This window comes from Neovison vison, chromosome X (genome assembly GCF_020171115.1).
Source record: "Neovison vison isolate M4711 chromosome X, ASM_NN_V1, whole genome shotgun sequence".
Classification (NCBI taxonomy): domain Eukaryota; kingdom Metazoa; phylum Chordata; class Mammalia; order Carnivora; family Mustelidae; genus Neogale; species Neogale vison.
The window spans coordinates 26593938-26611208 of record NC_058105.1 but is presented as its reverse complement, the minus strand read 5'-3'; the positions used below and the strand labels follow the sequence as shown (position 1 = coordinate 26611208).

General features: G+C 37.2%; 1 protein-coding gene across 9 annotated transcripts in view; it reads right to left on the bottom strand.

The window, feature by feature from the left end:
- THOC2 (THO complex 2) overlaps positions 1-17271 on the bottom strand; it is a 116849-nt gene that overhangs the window by 58150 nt on the left and 41428 nt on the right. For all 9 annotated transcript variants that reach the window (XM_044235339.1, XM_044235337.1, XM_044235341.1 and 6 more), the window contains exons 8-9: positions 11972-12138; positions 1492-1584 (exon numbers count right to left, since the gene is read on the bottom strand). In XM_044235339.1, the coding sequence (XP_044091274.1) occupies positions 1492-1584; positions 11972-12138 (260 nt within the window). The remainder of the gene's footprint in view (positions 1-1491; positions 1585-11971; positions 12139-17271) is intronic.

Here is a 17271-nt window from a genome sequence, read left to right as displayed (position 1 = left end):
AATTTCCCTGGTATATTTTTCCCACCATTTACTTTCAATCTTCCTTTGTCCTTAGGTTTTATAAGTCTCATGTGAAAAATAAGCAATAAACTGGGTTTTAATCCCATCTGAAAATCTTTGACAACTTAACAGGAACACCTAGGCCACTTGCATTTATTGAAACTCAAACATTTCAGTAATAAATCTATCACCATCTATCATCTTTCCACTTGGCCTACCAGTCTATCCTTGCCTATAAACTCATACCTGCCTTTGAATTCCCCTTTTTCTGATCAAGTTTCCATGTTCTGTTCGTAATATCACTTTTCAACTTTAAATCTTGAATGGCTCTCTAGTCCAAACAAGAAAAAATTGAAACTCCTTACTATGGCACTTAAGGCCCTGCAAAGTTTAGCCCCAATCTACTTCTCCATCTTCACTGCCACACATACTACCCTAGGCTCCAACCACTTTGAGCTTCCTTCCCCTAAGGTGGTAATTTAGAAGCCCCTTCAGCCTTCCTGCCTTTATACTCAGTTAATTCTACCTACAAAACCTCCCACCTTTAGAGCCAGGCCATTACCATCTCATCTACCAACATCTCAGTTCAACATCACTAGTTTGAAAAAGCCTTCCAAAATCCGCCCCCGCCCCCCGCCAGATAGACATAGTCACTATCTATCCTGGGTCCCCATTGCACTTTGTGAATACCTCCAATATAGCAGTTACTACATAATGAAAAATGTTTTCTTCATCGGAACTATGACTGCTTCCAAGGTAGAGATTAAGTTTTATTCAACTCTGTAACCACAGTACATGAGAGACAAGGAAGTCAGAAAGTGATTTCTAAAGACAGTGAAGGTGATGTTGGCTTTGGACAGGTTTAAGTCCATAGATATCCTAATGTACAACCAAACATAATGGGAATTTCTATACTACAAATCTAGTTTTTTCGAACTGACAGGCTAAACTGTTGCTAAACTGGAAGTCATCAATCACAATCACATATACACTCTTCCAAATCCTGGATCCAGCAATAAAAGCACAATAATAGTCATTTACTACCCAGTAAAAACATAAGAAAATCCATTAAAAATATACAGAGTTCTCATTCATCTTGAATGCCTAAAATTAACATTTTGGGGAGAAGGAAAAAGTATCTAGGTAATCCCATATTTCTGATAATTTGCATGTAACAGAGAAGTCTAAAATCACATTGGTTAGAACTTGGCCTCTCTCCCCATGAGATATTCCTTGCTGACGATTAAGAACTTTAACTTCATATTCAACCTCAAACTCTGTAAGAGTGACACAGAGTATTTCATTTCCATAGTTTGTCAAAGAATTAAATTCACTCACTTCATAACACATAACACAAAGAAATAATGCATTAGTGCTTCAAAAATTGTAACTTGAGAGCCTGAGCAACCTTGAAGTGCTATTTGGCTGCCTATTCCTCTTCCCACCCCTGGGATGGACAACCAAATATTCTTAGCGGCCCACTTGACTTACATGTACATAAAGATCATCTAAATCAATAAGATTAAACTGTAGAAGTACTGCAGCAACTCTGTATAAAGAAGAAGGAGTCTCTCCATTTGGTTCCTTGAAAAACAAAAAAAAGTTTCTATTTAGTGCATAAAGTAAAACTAAAATCATAGACTTTACCTACCAATAATCAAGAACAATTTCATCAAATAACTAGATCAACAATAAGCTTCTTTGCTCTTTCTATTCATACATGACATCTGAACTAAGGACAAAGATAATTAGGTCAACATCCCTTTTGACACTGGAACATTTTCTGATGAACACATACAAAAATGTACACATTTTACAGTGCATGCTAATACTTTTACAGTGCATGTTAATATTTCAACAGAATCTGAAAATCAAAGAGAGTAAGTGAGATTTTATACTGCATAATACTTAGTTTTGGCTTTTGTTTGTATATATATTTTCTTAACTTGCTTTTTCAAGTAGTTCTCAATGTAGATGCAAACAACAATGACAAATTTGGAAGTGCTAAACTATTTGTGTCGGGGCGCCTGGGTGGCTCAGTGGGTTAAGCCTCTGCCTTCGGCTCAGGTCATGATCCCAGGGTCCTGGGATCGAGCCCCGCATAGGGCTCTCTGCTCTGCAGGGAGCCTGCTTCCTCCTCTCTCTCTGCCTCTCTGCCTACTTGTGATCTGTCAGATAAATAAAGAAAAAATCTTAAAAAAAAATAAACTATTTGTATCTACTTTATAGTTTTCTCCTTATTCTTTTACTTCTTAGATTTTGTACTAAATATATCTGCTTATCAACTGAATTCCCCCTTCAAAACAGGAGTCTATATATATTACATATGGATAAATCAACATCTTAAAATACAGAATGGCCAATTCCAGTGGACCCTTCACAGAAACAGAAGGATCTTTGAATGCTATCAAGAAGACTTCTCCTAATTTTTAAACTGCTTGGGGTCAGCTGAATGGAAGATTAAAATCACGACAACTGGCAATTACTAAATGGCCAAATGCAAATAAAAAGCAAACAGTGGCAGTATGTTATGTTCTGCTTTAACTCAACACTGAAAACAAGATCTTTGTAAGGTTCCCCACAATTGTGATAGGTGTTATAGCTGTAACACACAAAGCTAACCAAACTAATGGATATCCTATAAAGAAGGCATTGTTAACTGTATTTTTTAAGATAAGTAAATCTTCCACTTCACAATAGTTTAAATAGCTATTCAGTATCAAAACATTTTTCCCATAAAAACAAATGGTAGTCAGGGTCTCAGAGCAAACCCACAAAAGCTTACTATCTGACTCAAATCCACCAGGCACACTCTTATTATTCCCATTATCTCCATTTCAATGGGTTTACCACAAGAAGCCCCTGACTCCCAGGCCAATCAACTCCCATACTCTTCACGTTGCCCTGCACGATCCCTGTTCTGTCCTAACACACCTTTCTGCGCTCTTGAAAAAGTTCCATGGAATCCTCTGGAATTCATAAACCATCCTCAGCAAAACCCTTTATATATCCTGAACTTCTCCTCTAACTGTTCCCTTCATTTTCCTGCTCAAACAGAGGACTCCCTAGGAACACCTCTCACTGTAACCCAGTCAAGTGGTGGCTCTTTCCCCCACACCCCTCACACTACTAGGCCTGAAGGTGGAGTATGAGTCATCTTTGCTTTTTATAGTTGTTTTCAGATTATTGTCCCACCACGCACCCCTAATGCCCACCCAGCTTTTAATTTCCAATCGCTCCCTATCCCTCAGTATTGCTAGGATCTAATTTCATTCCATTGTAGTCAAAGAAGATATTTTGTAGGATTTCAAAGTTTTTAATTTTTTGAGATGTTTTGTGGTCTAAGAGTCTATCCTGGAGAATATCCCATTGCACACCTGAGAAGAATATGTAATGTGTTGCTAGCTACTGTTCTATGTATGTCTGTTAAGTCTAATTGGTTTATAGGCTATTCAAGACCTCTATTTCCTTTTGTCTAGTTGTTCTAACCATTAATGAGAGTGGGGTATGGAAATGTCCAAAAATTATTGCAGAACTATTTCCCCATGCAATCCTGTTAGTGTATGCTTCATATAGTTTGAGGCTCTGTTTGGTGCACATGTGTTTATAAACATCTTATCTTCATGGGTTGACACTTTTTATCAATATATAATGTTCTTTTCTGTCTGCTGTAAAAATTTTTTCTTAAAGTCTATTTTGTCTGATTTTAGAAGAGCCACCCTAGCTCTCTCATGGATACTATTTGCATAGGATTTTCCACTTTGAACATATTTCTATCTTTGGATATAAAAGCAAGTTTCTTATAGGTAACATAGAGTTGAATCATGTTTTATATATTTTGCCAGACCACCTTTTGATTACAAATTTTAAGTCATTTACATTTAAAGTAATACCTGACAAGGAAGGACTTCTGACACTTTTTTGTTTTCTATAGGTCTTATATTTTTTTTGTTCCTCATTTCTTCCATTACTGCCTTCTTTTGTGTTTTTATGGTTTTTTTTCCTGCAGTGTAGCCTTTTTGTTCCCTTCTTTCCTTTTCTGTTTTTTAGTTATTTTCCTAGTGGTTACCCTGGGTATTGCAAGTGATTTTTTTTTTTTTAAGATTTTCTTTCTTTCTTTTCCTTTCTTTCTTTGTCAGAGAGAGCAAGCGCACAAGCAGGCAGAATGGCAGGCAGAGGCGGAGAGAGAAGCAGGCTCCCCGCCAAGCAAGGAGCCCGATGCAGGACTCGATCCCAGGACCCTCAGGATCATGTCCCAAGCCAAAGGCGGCGGTTCGACCAACTGAGCCATCCAGGCGTCCCGCAAGTGGAATTTTAAACATAATAATCTAGTTTGAACTAATACCAATTTAGCTTCAATAGTATACAAAAACTCTGGACCTATACACCTCAATCCCTCCCCCTTTATATTACATTGTTTACCAATTAGATTTATAATTAGTTTTATTAGTCTTTTAAATCATGTAAGTGAAGAGGAGGAGGTACAAACCAAAAAAAAATACAGTATTATTGGGTTTTATATTTACCTATATAGTTACCTTTACCAGTGTTCTTTATTTTTTCATATGGCTTCTAGTTATTTTCTAGTGTCCTTTTATTTCAGCCTGAAAGACTTTCTTTAGCATTTCTTGTAAGGTAAGTCTACCAGCAATGAATTCCCCCAACTTTTGTTTATCTTGAAATGTCATGAACTCCCATTTTTGAACGATAGTTTTACTGGATACAGATTCTTTACTGACAGTTTTATTCCTTCAGCAGTTTATATATGCCATCCCACTGCCTTCTGAAGAGAAATCACCTGTTAATCTTATTGAGGATCTTTTATATGCAATGGGTGACATCTGTTTTGCTGCTTTCAAAATTTTCCTTGTCTTTGGTTTTCAACAATCTGAGTATAATATTCTTGGTGTGACTCTCTTTGAGCTTATCCACTGTTTATGGAGCTTCTTAGATGTATAGATTCATACCTTTCGTCAAATTTGGGAAGTTTTCAACCTTCTTTTTTTTCCGAACATACTTCTGTCCCTTTCTCTCTCCTCTGCTTCTAGAAGTCTAATGTACATATTGGTATTGGATAGTGTCCTATAGTTTCTCAGACTTTGTCATTTTTCTTCGTTTCTCTTTCTGCTCCTCATACTGGATAACCTCAATTGGCTCATCATATTGGCTGATCGTTTCTTCAGCCTTCTCAAATCTGTTGGTGTAACCCTCTAAAGAATTTTTCATTTCAGTTATCATAATTTTTGACTCCAGAATGTTTGGTTCCTTTTTTTTATAACTTCTATTCTTTTTTTGATATTCTGCCTAGTCTCCTTTAGCTCTTTGCCCATGGTTTCTTATACAGATCATAAACATATTTAGAACTGGTGATTTAAATTATCTACTAAGTCCATCACCTGGACTTACTCGGGGATAGTTTCTATTCTTTTGTGAATGAGTCATACTTTGTTTCATTGCATACCTCACTACCACTTGTTGAAAACTGGGTATTTTGAATATTATGTGGCACTCTGAAAATCAAATTCTGCCCCATTTGGGGGGTTTGTTGATGCTCACTGTGGGTTATTATTATTTGCTTGTTTAGTGACATTTTGTCAAGTCTGTATTATTGTCATGTTAGCCACTGAAATCTGTGCTCTGTCACCATAGTGGTTAGCTAATGTTTTGAGTTTTCTTAAAGGCCTGAAGCCAAAAAAAAAAGAAGAAAAAAGGGAAAAAAAAAACCACTCTCCCAGTGTTTGCATACTAGGCATGCCTCAACACTTGGCCAGGTCATTCACAATTCCATCTTAGTCTTCACTTCCTGCTTGTGCAGAGCCTGAAGGCCAGCCAGAGGAAAAAGCCCAAGATCTTCTCAGTCCTTTCCTGAGTTAAGTATCCAGTTCTGGGCATAAGCAGGCCTTTTGTTCCAATTCCCTGGTACATGTTATTCCCCTGTATTAACTCCTTATCCATCTTCTTTCTTCCCAGGCTTTCAGTCTTTCTATTGCTCGTCTAACCATTATCTCTTGCTCTAGGCTGCTAAAGCCAGTAGTTGTGCCTTTAAATCCTTTTGGCAAAAGCCACCCCAGATCTGGAGATGCTCCTAGTAAGGCAAATCAAAAACAGGCCCTTGCACAAGTCCTTAAGGGAACAGCCAGAAAAGGTTGCAACCTACAATTCTTTATGTCCTCTGGCATTAGCAATCTACACTAGGAATGCAGGCTTCTATCTTCATAGCCATCATCGATCTGGGCATAAGGGATAGTAGGCAGGCAATTCATAACATCACAGTGCTCTCTTCCCCAAAGCAGCAGCTTCTTTCTTCACCCAGCCTTTCCTTGACTGTTTTAAGTTTTTTACTAAACTCCACAGTTCTGTAAAAGTTGATTGACAGTTTTTTGCCAGTTCATTAGTTGCTTTTATGGAGGGACAGCACTCTGGAGTTCCCTACTCTGCCATTTTCAGTCATGTCCTACTGTTGTCATTTATGGACTCCTGGGTCACTGCCCATCATTTAGTAATGATCTTATAGCTTCTGATTCACTGTCACTCTGTCCAACTCTATTGCTTTCTTAATTTTTGGAGATTTTCATATATACATAAGTGATATTTCCATCATGCTGGCCTCTTGGCTCCTGGAACTCATCTCTTCCAAAGATCTTCTCCTCTACCCCATCTCAGCCATTCACTCCATTTCCTAAACTTTAATATTACCAATACCTACAACCCCTCCAAAATGTTCATTTCATGTATCTACCCTCACAGAGAACCTTAATCCTGCTAGATAGTCATACTCTTTCTCTCATTCATTCTCCTACTCATCTACGTAACTATTTCCTACCTTCTTTCCTAACCTCTCCTAACCTCCAATACCTCCTCTCTCAGCTGATGACCTTATTTTCTATTTCAGCAAGGAAACTGGAGCAATCAACAAAATTTCTACAAACTCTCACCCTCACATCCATCTACCTACCAACAGCTGTACCTACATTTGCTGCACCTTTTCAATTATTATTCTAGATGAACTCTCTATGCTCCCATTTAAAGTCATTCCATCCACTTAAGCCATAAACTCCATCCTCTCTGTCCAAGAACATTATTCCAATAACTCTCTCCTCTCTCTCATACATCACCAGTTTTGTGCCTTTCTACTCAATCATTCCCATGAACATATAAATGTGTTCTCTCTTCCATCTTCTAAAAATAATCTCTCTTGAGCTCACTTCCCCTGGCAGCTACCTTTGTGTCTCTTTGTAACAACTGCTTTAGAGTCGTCTACCCTATCTCCAGTTTACTCTCCCCATTCTCTTAACACCACCCCAACTTTACAAAAATGGCTAGTTTTGCCCTCCCTGATGATAAATCCAATGACCAAATATTAGTTCAATGACCAAATATTAGTCCTCATACCACCTTATCAGAGGCATTTAATGAAGTTCATCATTCCTTCTTCCATTTAGCTTCCAAGATGCTACATCTTTATTATCCTCTTACCTTATGCATTACTTCTGTATCTCCTTTGCTGATTCCTCCTCTCCTCCAGGCCTTTAACATTGGAATGCCAAGGCTCAGCCCCTGGTTCTCTTCTCTTGTCTCTCTAGACCCAACTCTTGGTGATTTCATTTAGTATCACAACTTTAAATATCATCTACATGCTTCTGACATCTACATTTCTATTTCTAACCCAGTCCTTTCTCCTGAATACCAGATCTATACATCCAGTTATTTACTCAACATCTCACTTGGATATCTAAGACATCTCAAACTTAAAATATGCAAAACTGGAATTCCTGACTCCTACCCACAGTAAACCAAACCCATTCCACTTGAAATTTACTCTATCTCATTTGATAATAACACCATCCTTTTAGCTGCTCAGTACAAAAAAAAAGTTAGAAATAGCCCCAACTCTACTCTCTCACATTATGTATCTAATCAATCAACAAATACAATTGACTCCACCTTCAAAATATATTCAGAAGCTCATCAACTTCTACTGCTACCTTAACCATATTAATTCTTTGATAGCCTAAGTCAAAATACACATATACACAATGCCTTCCATCTCTTTGCTCTCTCTCTCATACACACATACTGCTCATGTCACCATTTGAGGCAGCTACTAAAGTCTGATCAAAAAACATTGTTCTCCTTGTTGTTTTCCAACACATCAGGCATGCTCACACCTTAAGGCCTTTGCGTTGGCTGTTCTCTTTGCCTAGGACCTCTTCCCCAGATATCTGCAGAGTTTAAACCTCACATCTTCATTTCATTGCTTAAATTTATCTTTTCAATGAGGTATACTCTCACTATTCTATGTAAAATTGCAACCTATTTCTCTAGCACTCCCATTCTTCCTTACCCTGCTCTACATTTTTTTTGCCCCATCTCACTGATCACCTTCTAATATACTATATAATTTACCTCAACTATAAGCATCACAAAGGCAAGAATTTCTATTTGTTTACAGATGTAGCCCCAGCATCCAGAACATTACCTGGCACATAAGAAGTACTTGATCAATACTTTTTTTCTTCAAATATATTTTTAAGTAATCTCTATAGCCAAAGCAGGGCTCAAACTCACAACCTGAGATCAAGAGTTTCATGCTCCACCAACTCAGCCAGCCAGGTGCCCCACTGATCAGTATTATTTTTCCCCAAAAGCAGGCTCCATGCCCAGCATGGCACACAGTGCAGGGCTTGAACTCATGACCCTGAGATCAAAACCTGAGCTGAGATCAAGAGTTGGATGCTTAACTGACTGATCCACCCAGGTGCCCCTGATTAATGTCTCTTAAGTGAGTGAATTTAAGTTATAATAATGCCTAGCCACAATACCACTATTACTACTATAGTCATGTTCTGAATCCAGAAATCAAGGGGCTATGATATGGGTAAGAGTCATCATCTCCTTTCTCTTTCCTGTGGCAAGACAACTCTAGTCTTTTGGTACCCTGACACATTCTAGTACTCCTTTCTTTCTGTCCTTTGTCCTAATCCTCATGCTGTCCCTAAGCCCTCTATTATAGCCATCCCTGTTAGGGAAATCAAGCAGATGTGCCTGACAAATTTTCCAAAGTCTGCTTTCAAACTGCTTACATCCCCTGCCACTCTTCCAAGTCAAAACATCCAATATAGCCAATCCCGGGTTGAAAATAGGATAAAATCACTCTCACTGACTTCATGGCATAAATAATCAGTTTTGCCTAGAAATCCTAGCATTAAGGGGAAAAAAAGAAACCTGTTTATCCAAATAATTCCCAACCAGTGAAAATCTGAGTTGTGGACAAGTGGAATGAACATTTTCAGAAAGTGATGAAAAGAGGGGAGGGTGGAGTAAGGCAAGGGACCAATACAAAAGGGTGACAACATATGCCTAGGAGCCAATTCCCAGGCTTAGGTGCCCTAAGCAGTTCTTCATTTTCATGGTTGTCCTCACTTTACCTCTCAGACCACAAATTACTGAAAATCTCTGACATTTCTTCCTCTACCCTCAGTGGTCCTTAAGACTACAGATTTGTATAAGATAGTTCAGACAACAGAAACAAAGGAATGGTGTTACATAGAGCAATATGAGGGTCACTCTTTCTGATAATAGGTTATTTCTAAATCAAATGTTTCTTGACTGGGTATTTCTTATATAAGAAAAGGGCTAATCAATTGAAAAAAAGGATTATTCCAACACTGTCAAACCCCCAGGGATATTTTAATTTAGCTCAAAAGTGTTACCATTATGAGGAATATTTTCATATAAAAATTTTTAAATTCTGAAACTTTCAACTAATAAAGCTTGTTGTTATACAGTAGGTCACCATTATTCACTGTAATATGCTCTGAAACCTACAGTCTCCAAAGCCATATCCTATATTCTAATTAATTAAGCCCAAGTTAAATTTCAGCTACCTTGTCACTTTAGCAGTTGGCTTCATGTTCTCAAACCCAAAGCAATCATGGTACCTCCTAAGATGTGATAAATATTTCAACTTCTCTTTCCTTGTACTAAGAGTAGACTCCCTAACTATTGGTAGGAACAGGGAAAGCTGCCATGACTAATGTTTGAACAAAGATTAAGTACTCTTGCCTGAAAACCCTGCCATATGTCTTGTTTGTTATCAAAATGCTACATGAAGTTCTGATCTGATTTCTCTTCTGGAAAGTCCCAGAAAATGGAAAATAAAAGATAAGCAGAGGCAATAGGTGGTATTACTTGAGAATCCTAAAAGAAATTGTCTTAATATCCTGAATTTGAACTCCGAGGACAGGAAAAGACCTTCTTTACCAGAGTATACTCAGTGCCTAGCAAAACAACAGCATATCATAAACATCCCATAAATGAGTATTTCTTTTTTTTTAAAGATTTTATTCATTTGACAGAGAGAGACACAGCGAGAGAGAGAACACAGCAGGGGGAGTGGGAGAGGGAGAAGCAGGCCTCCTGCTGAGCAGGGAGCCCAATGTGGGGCTCAATCCCAGAACCCTGGGATCATAATTCCAGCTGAAGGCAGACGCCCAATGACTGAGCCACCAAGGCGCCCCCATAAATGATTATTTCTTGACTAAGTATCCCAGACAGGTAGACAAATCAGGAATGCTCTACCAAAAGGACAATAGAGGCCTTCTTACATTAAAATCCTCCATGAGATCATGAAAGTTATCTTCCTAAAAACGCAGATCACTCATTTACAATTAGGGAGCATTTACTATAGGCTAAATTAATTCAGAAAAATTGGTAAAATATAGACCTCGCCCTAACTGGCTCACAATCTGGCAAAGGACACAGATATAGTTTATGCTACTATAACCTGGTAAGTGCTATAAGTCTGTGTCAAGTTTTATAAGAACAGAGATTAAGTGCCAGAAGTCTGTGTCAAGTTTTCTGAGGACAGAGATTAAGAAGTAACTAATTCCACATGGGTAAAGTGCCAGCAAGACTTTAAAGAGCAAGCAGAACTTGATCTTAAAGAATAGGAGTCCTTGAGATGAAGAAAAGACAGGTGAAAAGGGTTGAGTAAGAAGAGTTTTCTAGTTATAAGGAACTGCATATAAATAAAGGTCTATATATACCAGTGTCTATACCTAACTTTAGGAAATGGCTAGTAATTTAATATGACTAGAATATTAAATCTGAGGGGGGAAAAACAGTAAAGATGAGGCTAGAAAGAAAGAATGGGGATAGACTGTGAAGAGCCTTTTCTGCCACATTTAGTATTTTGAATTTTATCCTGCAAAGGTTTTTAGAGCAGTGTGTCAATTGGATGTCTTTTAGAATATAAGAGAAGTAATAATATGAAAGATAGACTGAAAGAGAAATAATCAGAAGCACAGACTTGCTAGATAACTACTATAGTGATTTAAGTGAAAAATAATGTAAAAAACATCTCAAGAGTTTATCCACGTCCTTAAAATAATTCCCATAGTCATTGCCTGTGTAATAAAATTCTAATTCAACACAGTATTTAAGGCCCTTGACAATCCAAAGTGTGCCCACCTTTCCAATTTCACTTCCTGTTCTTTCTTTTCCCTCTTACAATCCAGCCACACCAGACTATGTACCATTTCTTCAATCGGTTAAATACATTCATAGTGCTATGTCTTCACTCATGTTATTTGTTATTGCTAAACACACAATTCTCAACAAGCTCCTACTCATCCTTCAAGGACTGAGTTAAAAAAGAGTTTGATCTATAAAGATTTCCCTGATTCCATCTCTCCCAAAGCAAAAATTTATTATGCCTTGCTCTAGGCTTTCACATCATATCATTCATACTACTAATACAGTTCTTATCATACAGCATTGTTAGCTATCCATTTATCTACGTGCTTTGCTAGAATGGATGAGCTGAAACAAATCATTTACAAATAAAATTCAAATTAAGTTATACATACAAAACCATGTGATTTATCAATGTCTGTATATATATATATATATATATACACACATACATATATATCTATACACACACACACACACATATATTTTTTTTTACCTGGTAAAACTTGAATTTGAACCCAAGAATATGACACAGTGTTTGCGGTTCACACATACTCATGTAAGATTCTAATAAAGATATAAAGAAGTCATCATGTTCTGGCCTGCATTCAAACACTTCTAAAATGACATCCAAAACTCTATTGGGATCCAGATTAAAGCATCCTGCAACAGATGAGATATACATAAATTCAAAAATGATTATATATAATTTTTTAATTAAATCATTAATTTTCAGGAAAAACTTCTATAACAAAATAGAAATATTTTTAAAAACAACTTCTTTTACAAGTTTGCTTTCCCTGCATCAGAGGATAACCTTTATAATTTTCAAGATGATCAAGTGCACTCCCGACATTTTACAGATGAGAAATATGACTTCCCCAGGATTACAAAGTGGGTTAATAACAAAACTGGGGCTGGAGCCCAGGACCTGCAACACACAATCAAGTAAACTTTCTTCTTTGCCACACTGTCTCAGGTCTTGACTACTCAGGCTAATTAAACAGATCCACATTTTTAATTCTCAGGAAAATATGACAATCAAACATTCCATTTACAAGTTAGGCAACTAAAGGGTTTTCTTTAATGTTTTAAGCAGCATTTGGAATGTCAGTAAACAGTTAAAAGTTCAGGTTCATAAAGTCAGAACATCATTTTTAGAATCATTTCATAGTTTTTCTTATATATACAACAAAACTATAAAATATAACTGCACCACTGATTTGTATCTATGGTTTTTGGCAGCATTCTAAAAAGAAAACAAGTATACTACTGATACTGAAGAGATGAAAAAACACCAAGGAGCTGGGGACATAACCAAAGAATGTAGATAATACAAGCAAAGAGAGGAGGAAAACAATCCAGGCAGAGCCAGAAAAGAAAACAAAAACAGCAGTGAATAGGTCCTGATGGCTACTTACCCTTGCTAATTTCTTGGAGTAAGCTCAAAACGGCCAATGGAACACAAGCATGGGGAGCAGCAGGCAGAGGGAGAAGCAGGCTCCCCATTGAGCAAGGAGCCTGACGTGAGACTTGGTCCCAGGACCCTGGGATCATGACCCGAGCTAACCAAATGAACCACTCAGGTGTCCCAGCCACCCTATTCTTAATACATTATTAATTCCATTTGCATCCAGCTTCACCATAATTTTATTCTAGTGCAGTCCTATCATATGTGCATTTAATTTATGAGAATGCAACCATTTGCACACAACAAAAAAAGGCGAAATAAATTTAAACAATACAGAAGTTCCACCCACCATTCCTCTCAATAAAATGTATGCTTATAACCCTGAGCACAAAATATCAAGCCGCTGTCCCCTCAGTTTTTATCAACTCCCATATGCCTTGCACATCAACCTGAATGGAACTCTATTTTAAATTACATATTTTTCATTAAACATAGCACCTCCATGCAAGCTAACCACCTCATTGGGGCAAACAAATATTCATTTCTTCTAATGCTGGAGGAAGAAAAAACAACTGTGTTAAACTTTAAAATGTTAGTTCTGAACACTGTATTTTATAGATGACCTAAAGAGATTTTTCAAAGAAATTTCTTATATAACCTATTATAAGAGATTTCAAGAGTTACTTCTATTAACTCTACACTTAGTTACACTGAATGCTATAAACTAGTATCTGATTCACAGTATCCTAACAATCACTTGGAAAACCAAACTCTCCAAATGTAAGGAGTATTTCTTGCCTCTTTTTATGAAATCCAAAGTTAAGAATACATTTTCTATTTCTCATACTAAAGGGAAAAAAGACTAACACAGTAATGATGTCTTACTGAAGAGTTCCAAATTTTCACATATTCTCCAAAGAAATATTTACCTAAAGTTCTGAGAAGAAAACTTCTAAATATTTTCATCTCTCTCTATACCCCCCAAAAGTATGGCCTATGAATAAAGAAGTGACTCCAAAATAGCAAATGGATTTTTTTAAAGATTTATTTATGAGAGAGAGAGAGAGAAAGCATGGAGGGGGAGGGTCAGAGGGAAAAGCAAACTCCCTGCTGAGCAGGGAGCCCAATCCCGGGACTCCAGGATCAAGACCTTAGCCAAAGGTAGTCAGTCATTTAACCAACTGAGCCACCCAGGCACCCCCTGCAAACGGAATTTTTAAAGGCTGTTGGTGGAAATATAAAATGTCAAATGGCACTACTTTGTAAAACTGGCAATTTCCTTAAAAATTCAACTTATAACTATGTTTATATGACCCAGCCATTTCATTCTTAAGTATTTTTTTTCATTCCTAAGTATGAAGAGAAATGTCTATGTTCATACAAAGACTTGTACAAATGTCTTTATTAAACAACTTTCTTTATAATAGTACACACTCAAATGTCTACCAGCATGTAAATGGATAAACTGTATTACACTGTAACTGTAGTATATACAGTAGACTATTACTCAGAAATAACAAGGAAAGAACTAATAATAGAAGCAAAAACATGGATCAATCACAAAATAATTATGCTGAATGAAAAAAGCCAGACCAAAAAAGAATACTCATTATATGATTCCATTTATAAAAGAAGTCTAAAAAATGGAAACTAATCTATAGTGACAGAAAATAGACCAGTGGTTGCCTTCACGGAGTGAAGGAAGATGAAACGCAAAGGGGCAAGAAGAAATTTAGGTCAAGGGGACAATGGTAAATGTGCATTATCTAGACTGTGATGATGTTTTCACAGATGCATACATAACTCAAACTGTACACTTGAAATATACAGTTTATTTATGTCAAGTATGCCTCAACAAAACTGCAAAAAATACCTCCAAATTCTCCAGCCTTGTAACTGCTCTCCTAATTTACTAAATATAAAAATCCAATCACCAAATAAAAATACTCTATCAGAGATGACAAAAGATCCATTAAATATAATTTTGAAAAAATTGCTGGTTTGTAATTACCCATCAAGCTACAACTAGAACAACATGTTACATGGGAATGCTGTGCTTCATTCACATTGTTTTAAAGTTTCTTTTCTTTTCAAGATTTTATTATTTATGAGAGAGAGAGTATGTGTGAAAGAGAAAGAGCACGAGCAGGGTGAGGGGTAGAGCAGGGGAGCCTGATGCAGGACTTGATGCCAGGACTTCAGGATCATGACCTGAGCCAAAGGCAGATGCTTAACCAACTGAGCCACCCAGGCACCCCTAAAATTTATATTTTCAATGTGCTACAGTGCAAACCACCTTCATTATGTTTTTTTTTTTTTTAACAGTATTACTGCATCAAGGCTATTCTATCAGTGATCTGCACTGTCAACTACCAGTTTCTTTCTAGGTGCAATTTAAGGCAGTAATCTAAAAGAGAAGATATGTACTTTTTTAACATTTTATTTATTTATTTGTCAAAGAGATAGAGCACAGGCAGGCAGAGTGGCAGGCAGAGGCAGAGGGAGAAGCAGGCTCCCTATGGAGCAAGGAACCCGATGTGGGACTCGATCCCAGGACGCTGGGATCATGACCTGAGCCGAAGGCAGCCGCTTAACCAACTGAGCCACCCAGGCATCCTGAAGATATGTACTTTTATTTATAACAGATATCAACCTTTGCATCTTTCACAACAGAAGAACTGGCTTATGAATATTCTATTGAGTGTCTCAAGTTTAGGACAACCAACTAGAATGACCTTTGCTCCATAAGATGGAAAAAGTAACCAAACCATAGATTCAGAAAATGATTTTTAAAACCTTAAAGATCTGCTAGGTAACAGTTAAACTATTTCATACAGAATAAGACTGTAGAAACAACCAGTAAGCTTGGAATTTCTAAAGTTTTTTTTTCTAATGGCAGCTATGGCAGAACATAAGCACTCTTGTGCTCAACTATCTTAGAAAGGCTTTCATCTAGCCCAAACATCAAAAGTCATGTGATCTTGAAAGAGATCATAAGCCAAGTTCCCTACCTCTATCACGAGCTACATTAGAGATATATATACACACATATAATGCCTTTATGTCTTCTGAGGAACAAACAGGGAACCATACTTGAAGGAAACAAGTGGAAAAATAAAAAAGTGGCTGTAATGGCCACAGATGCATTTAAATAATTTAAATTATATTTAAGTAATATAATTTATATATATTTAAATAATTGAAACTTCATTTAAATAAACATTAAATAACCACCTGATATGTGCCAGGTGCTTGTGATACGAAGATTAATAGAATGCCTAAAAGAGAGTTTACACTTTTTGGAAGACACGTCTTTTTAGAAATGCGTTGAAAAAATGAAGTTCTCCCAAAGATAGACAAGATGACACTAGTCATTATTAAAGCAAGTGATTGCAACTAGAGGCAAAAAAAAAAAAAACTGATTAAACTGACAATGGCTGTTGGAGGAATATGATGTGCCAAACGGAGATTCCTAACAGAAACAAAAATCCCAAGGTAATATTGTAAACATGCCTGGGAGAGATGTTCAACCTGTACACTTCAGACAAGGACACAGAATAACTTCAAACACCACGTTCCAGACAGAAAGGACACAGAAAAACCATGTTTTAGGGGCACCTGGATGGCACAGTGGGTTAAGCTTCTGCCTTCAGCTCAGGTCATGATCTCAGGGTCCCGGGATCGAGCCCCACATCGGGCTCTCTGTTCAGCAGGGAGCCTGCTTCCTCCTCTCTCTTCCTGCCTCTCTGCCTGCTTATGATCTCTGTCTGTCAAATAAATAAATAAAATCTTTTTTAAAAAAAAAAACCATGTTTTAAACAAAAGGATATAATCTAGCATCTAGAATTACTTTAGAAACAGGCTATGCTGTAATCTGAATGCTTCTGCCCCCCCACCAAAAATTCTTCTATGGAAATTCTAATCCCCAATGTGATATTTCAGAAGAGGAGCCTTTGAGAGGTGATCAGATCACAAGAGCAGAGCCCTCATGAATGAGATTAATGCGCTTAAAAAAGAGCTCCCCTGCCCCTTCCACCATGTGAGGATACAACAAGAAGTCAGAAGTCTGCAACCTAGAGGAGGCCTTCACCAAGAACCCAACCATGTCGGCGCCCAGATTTTGGGATTTCAAGCCTCGAGAACTGTGAGAGATACATTTCTGTCGTTTATAAGCTACCCAGTCTGTGGTAACTTATTATAGCAGTCCAAATGGACTAAAACAGACTAATAAAAACCTATGTTAGATTACATCTAATAAATAGTATTTGCAAACTGTGCATCTCAAGGAAAGAACCAGAAAACAAAGATGCAGAGAAATGCCCCTAACAAAATAAAAGTATAATTATAAGAAAAAAAAAATCTATGTTTGAGAACACCAATTGCTG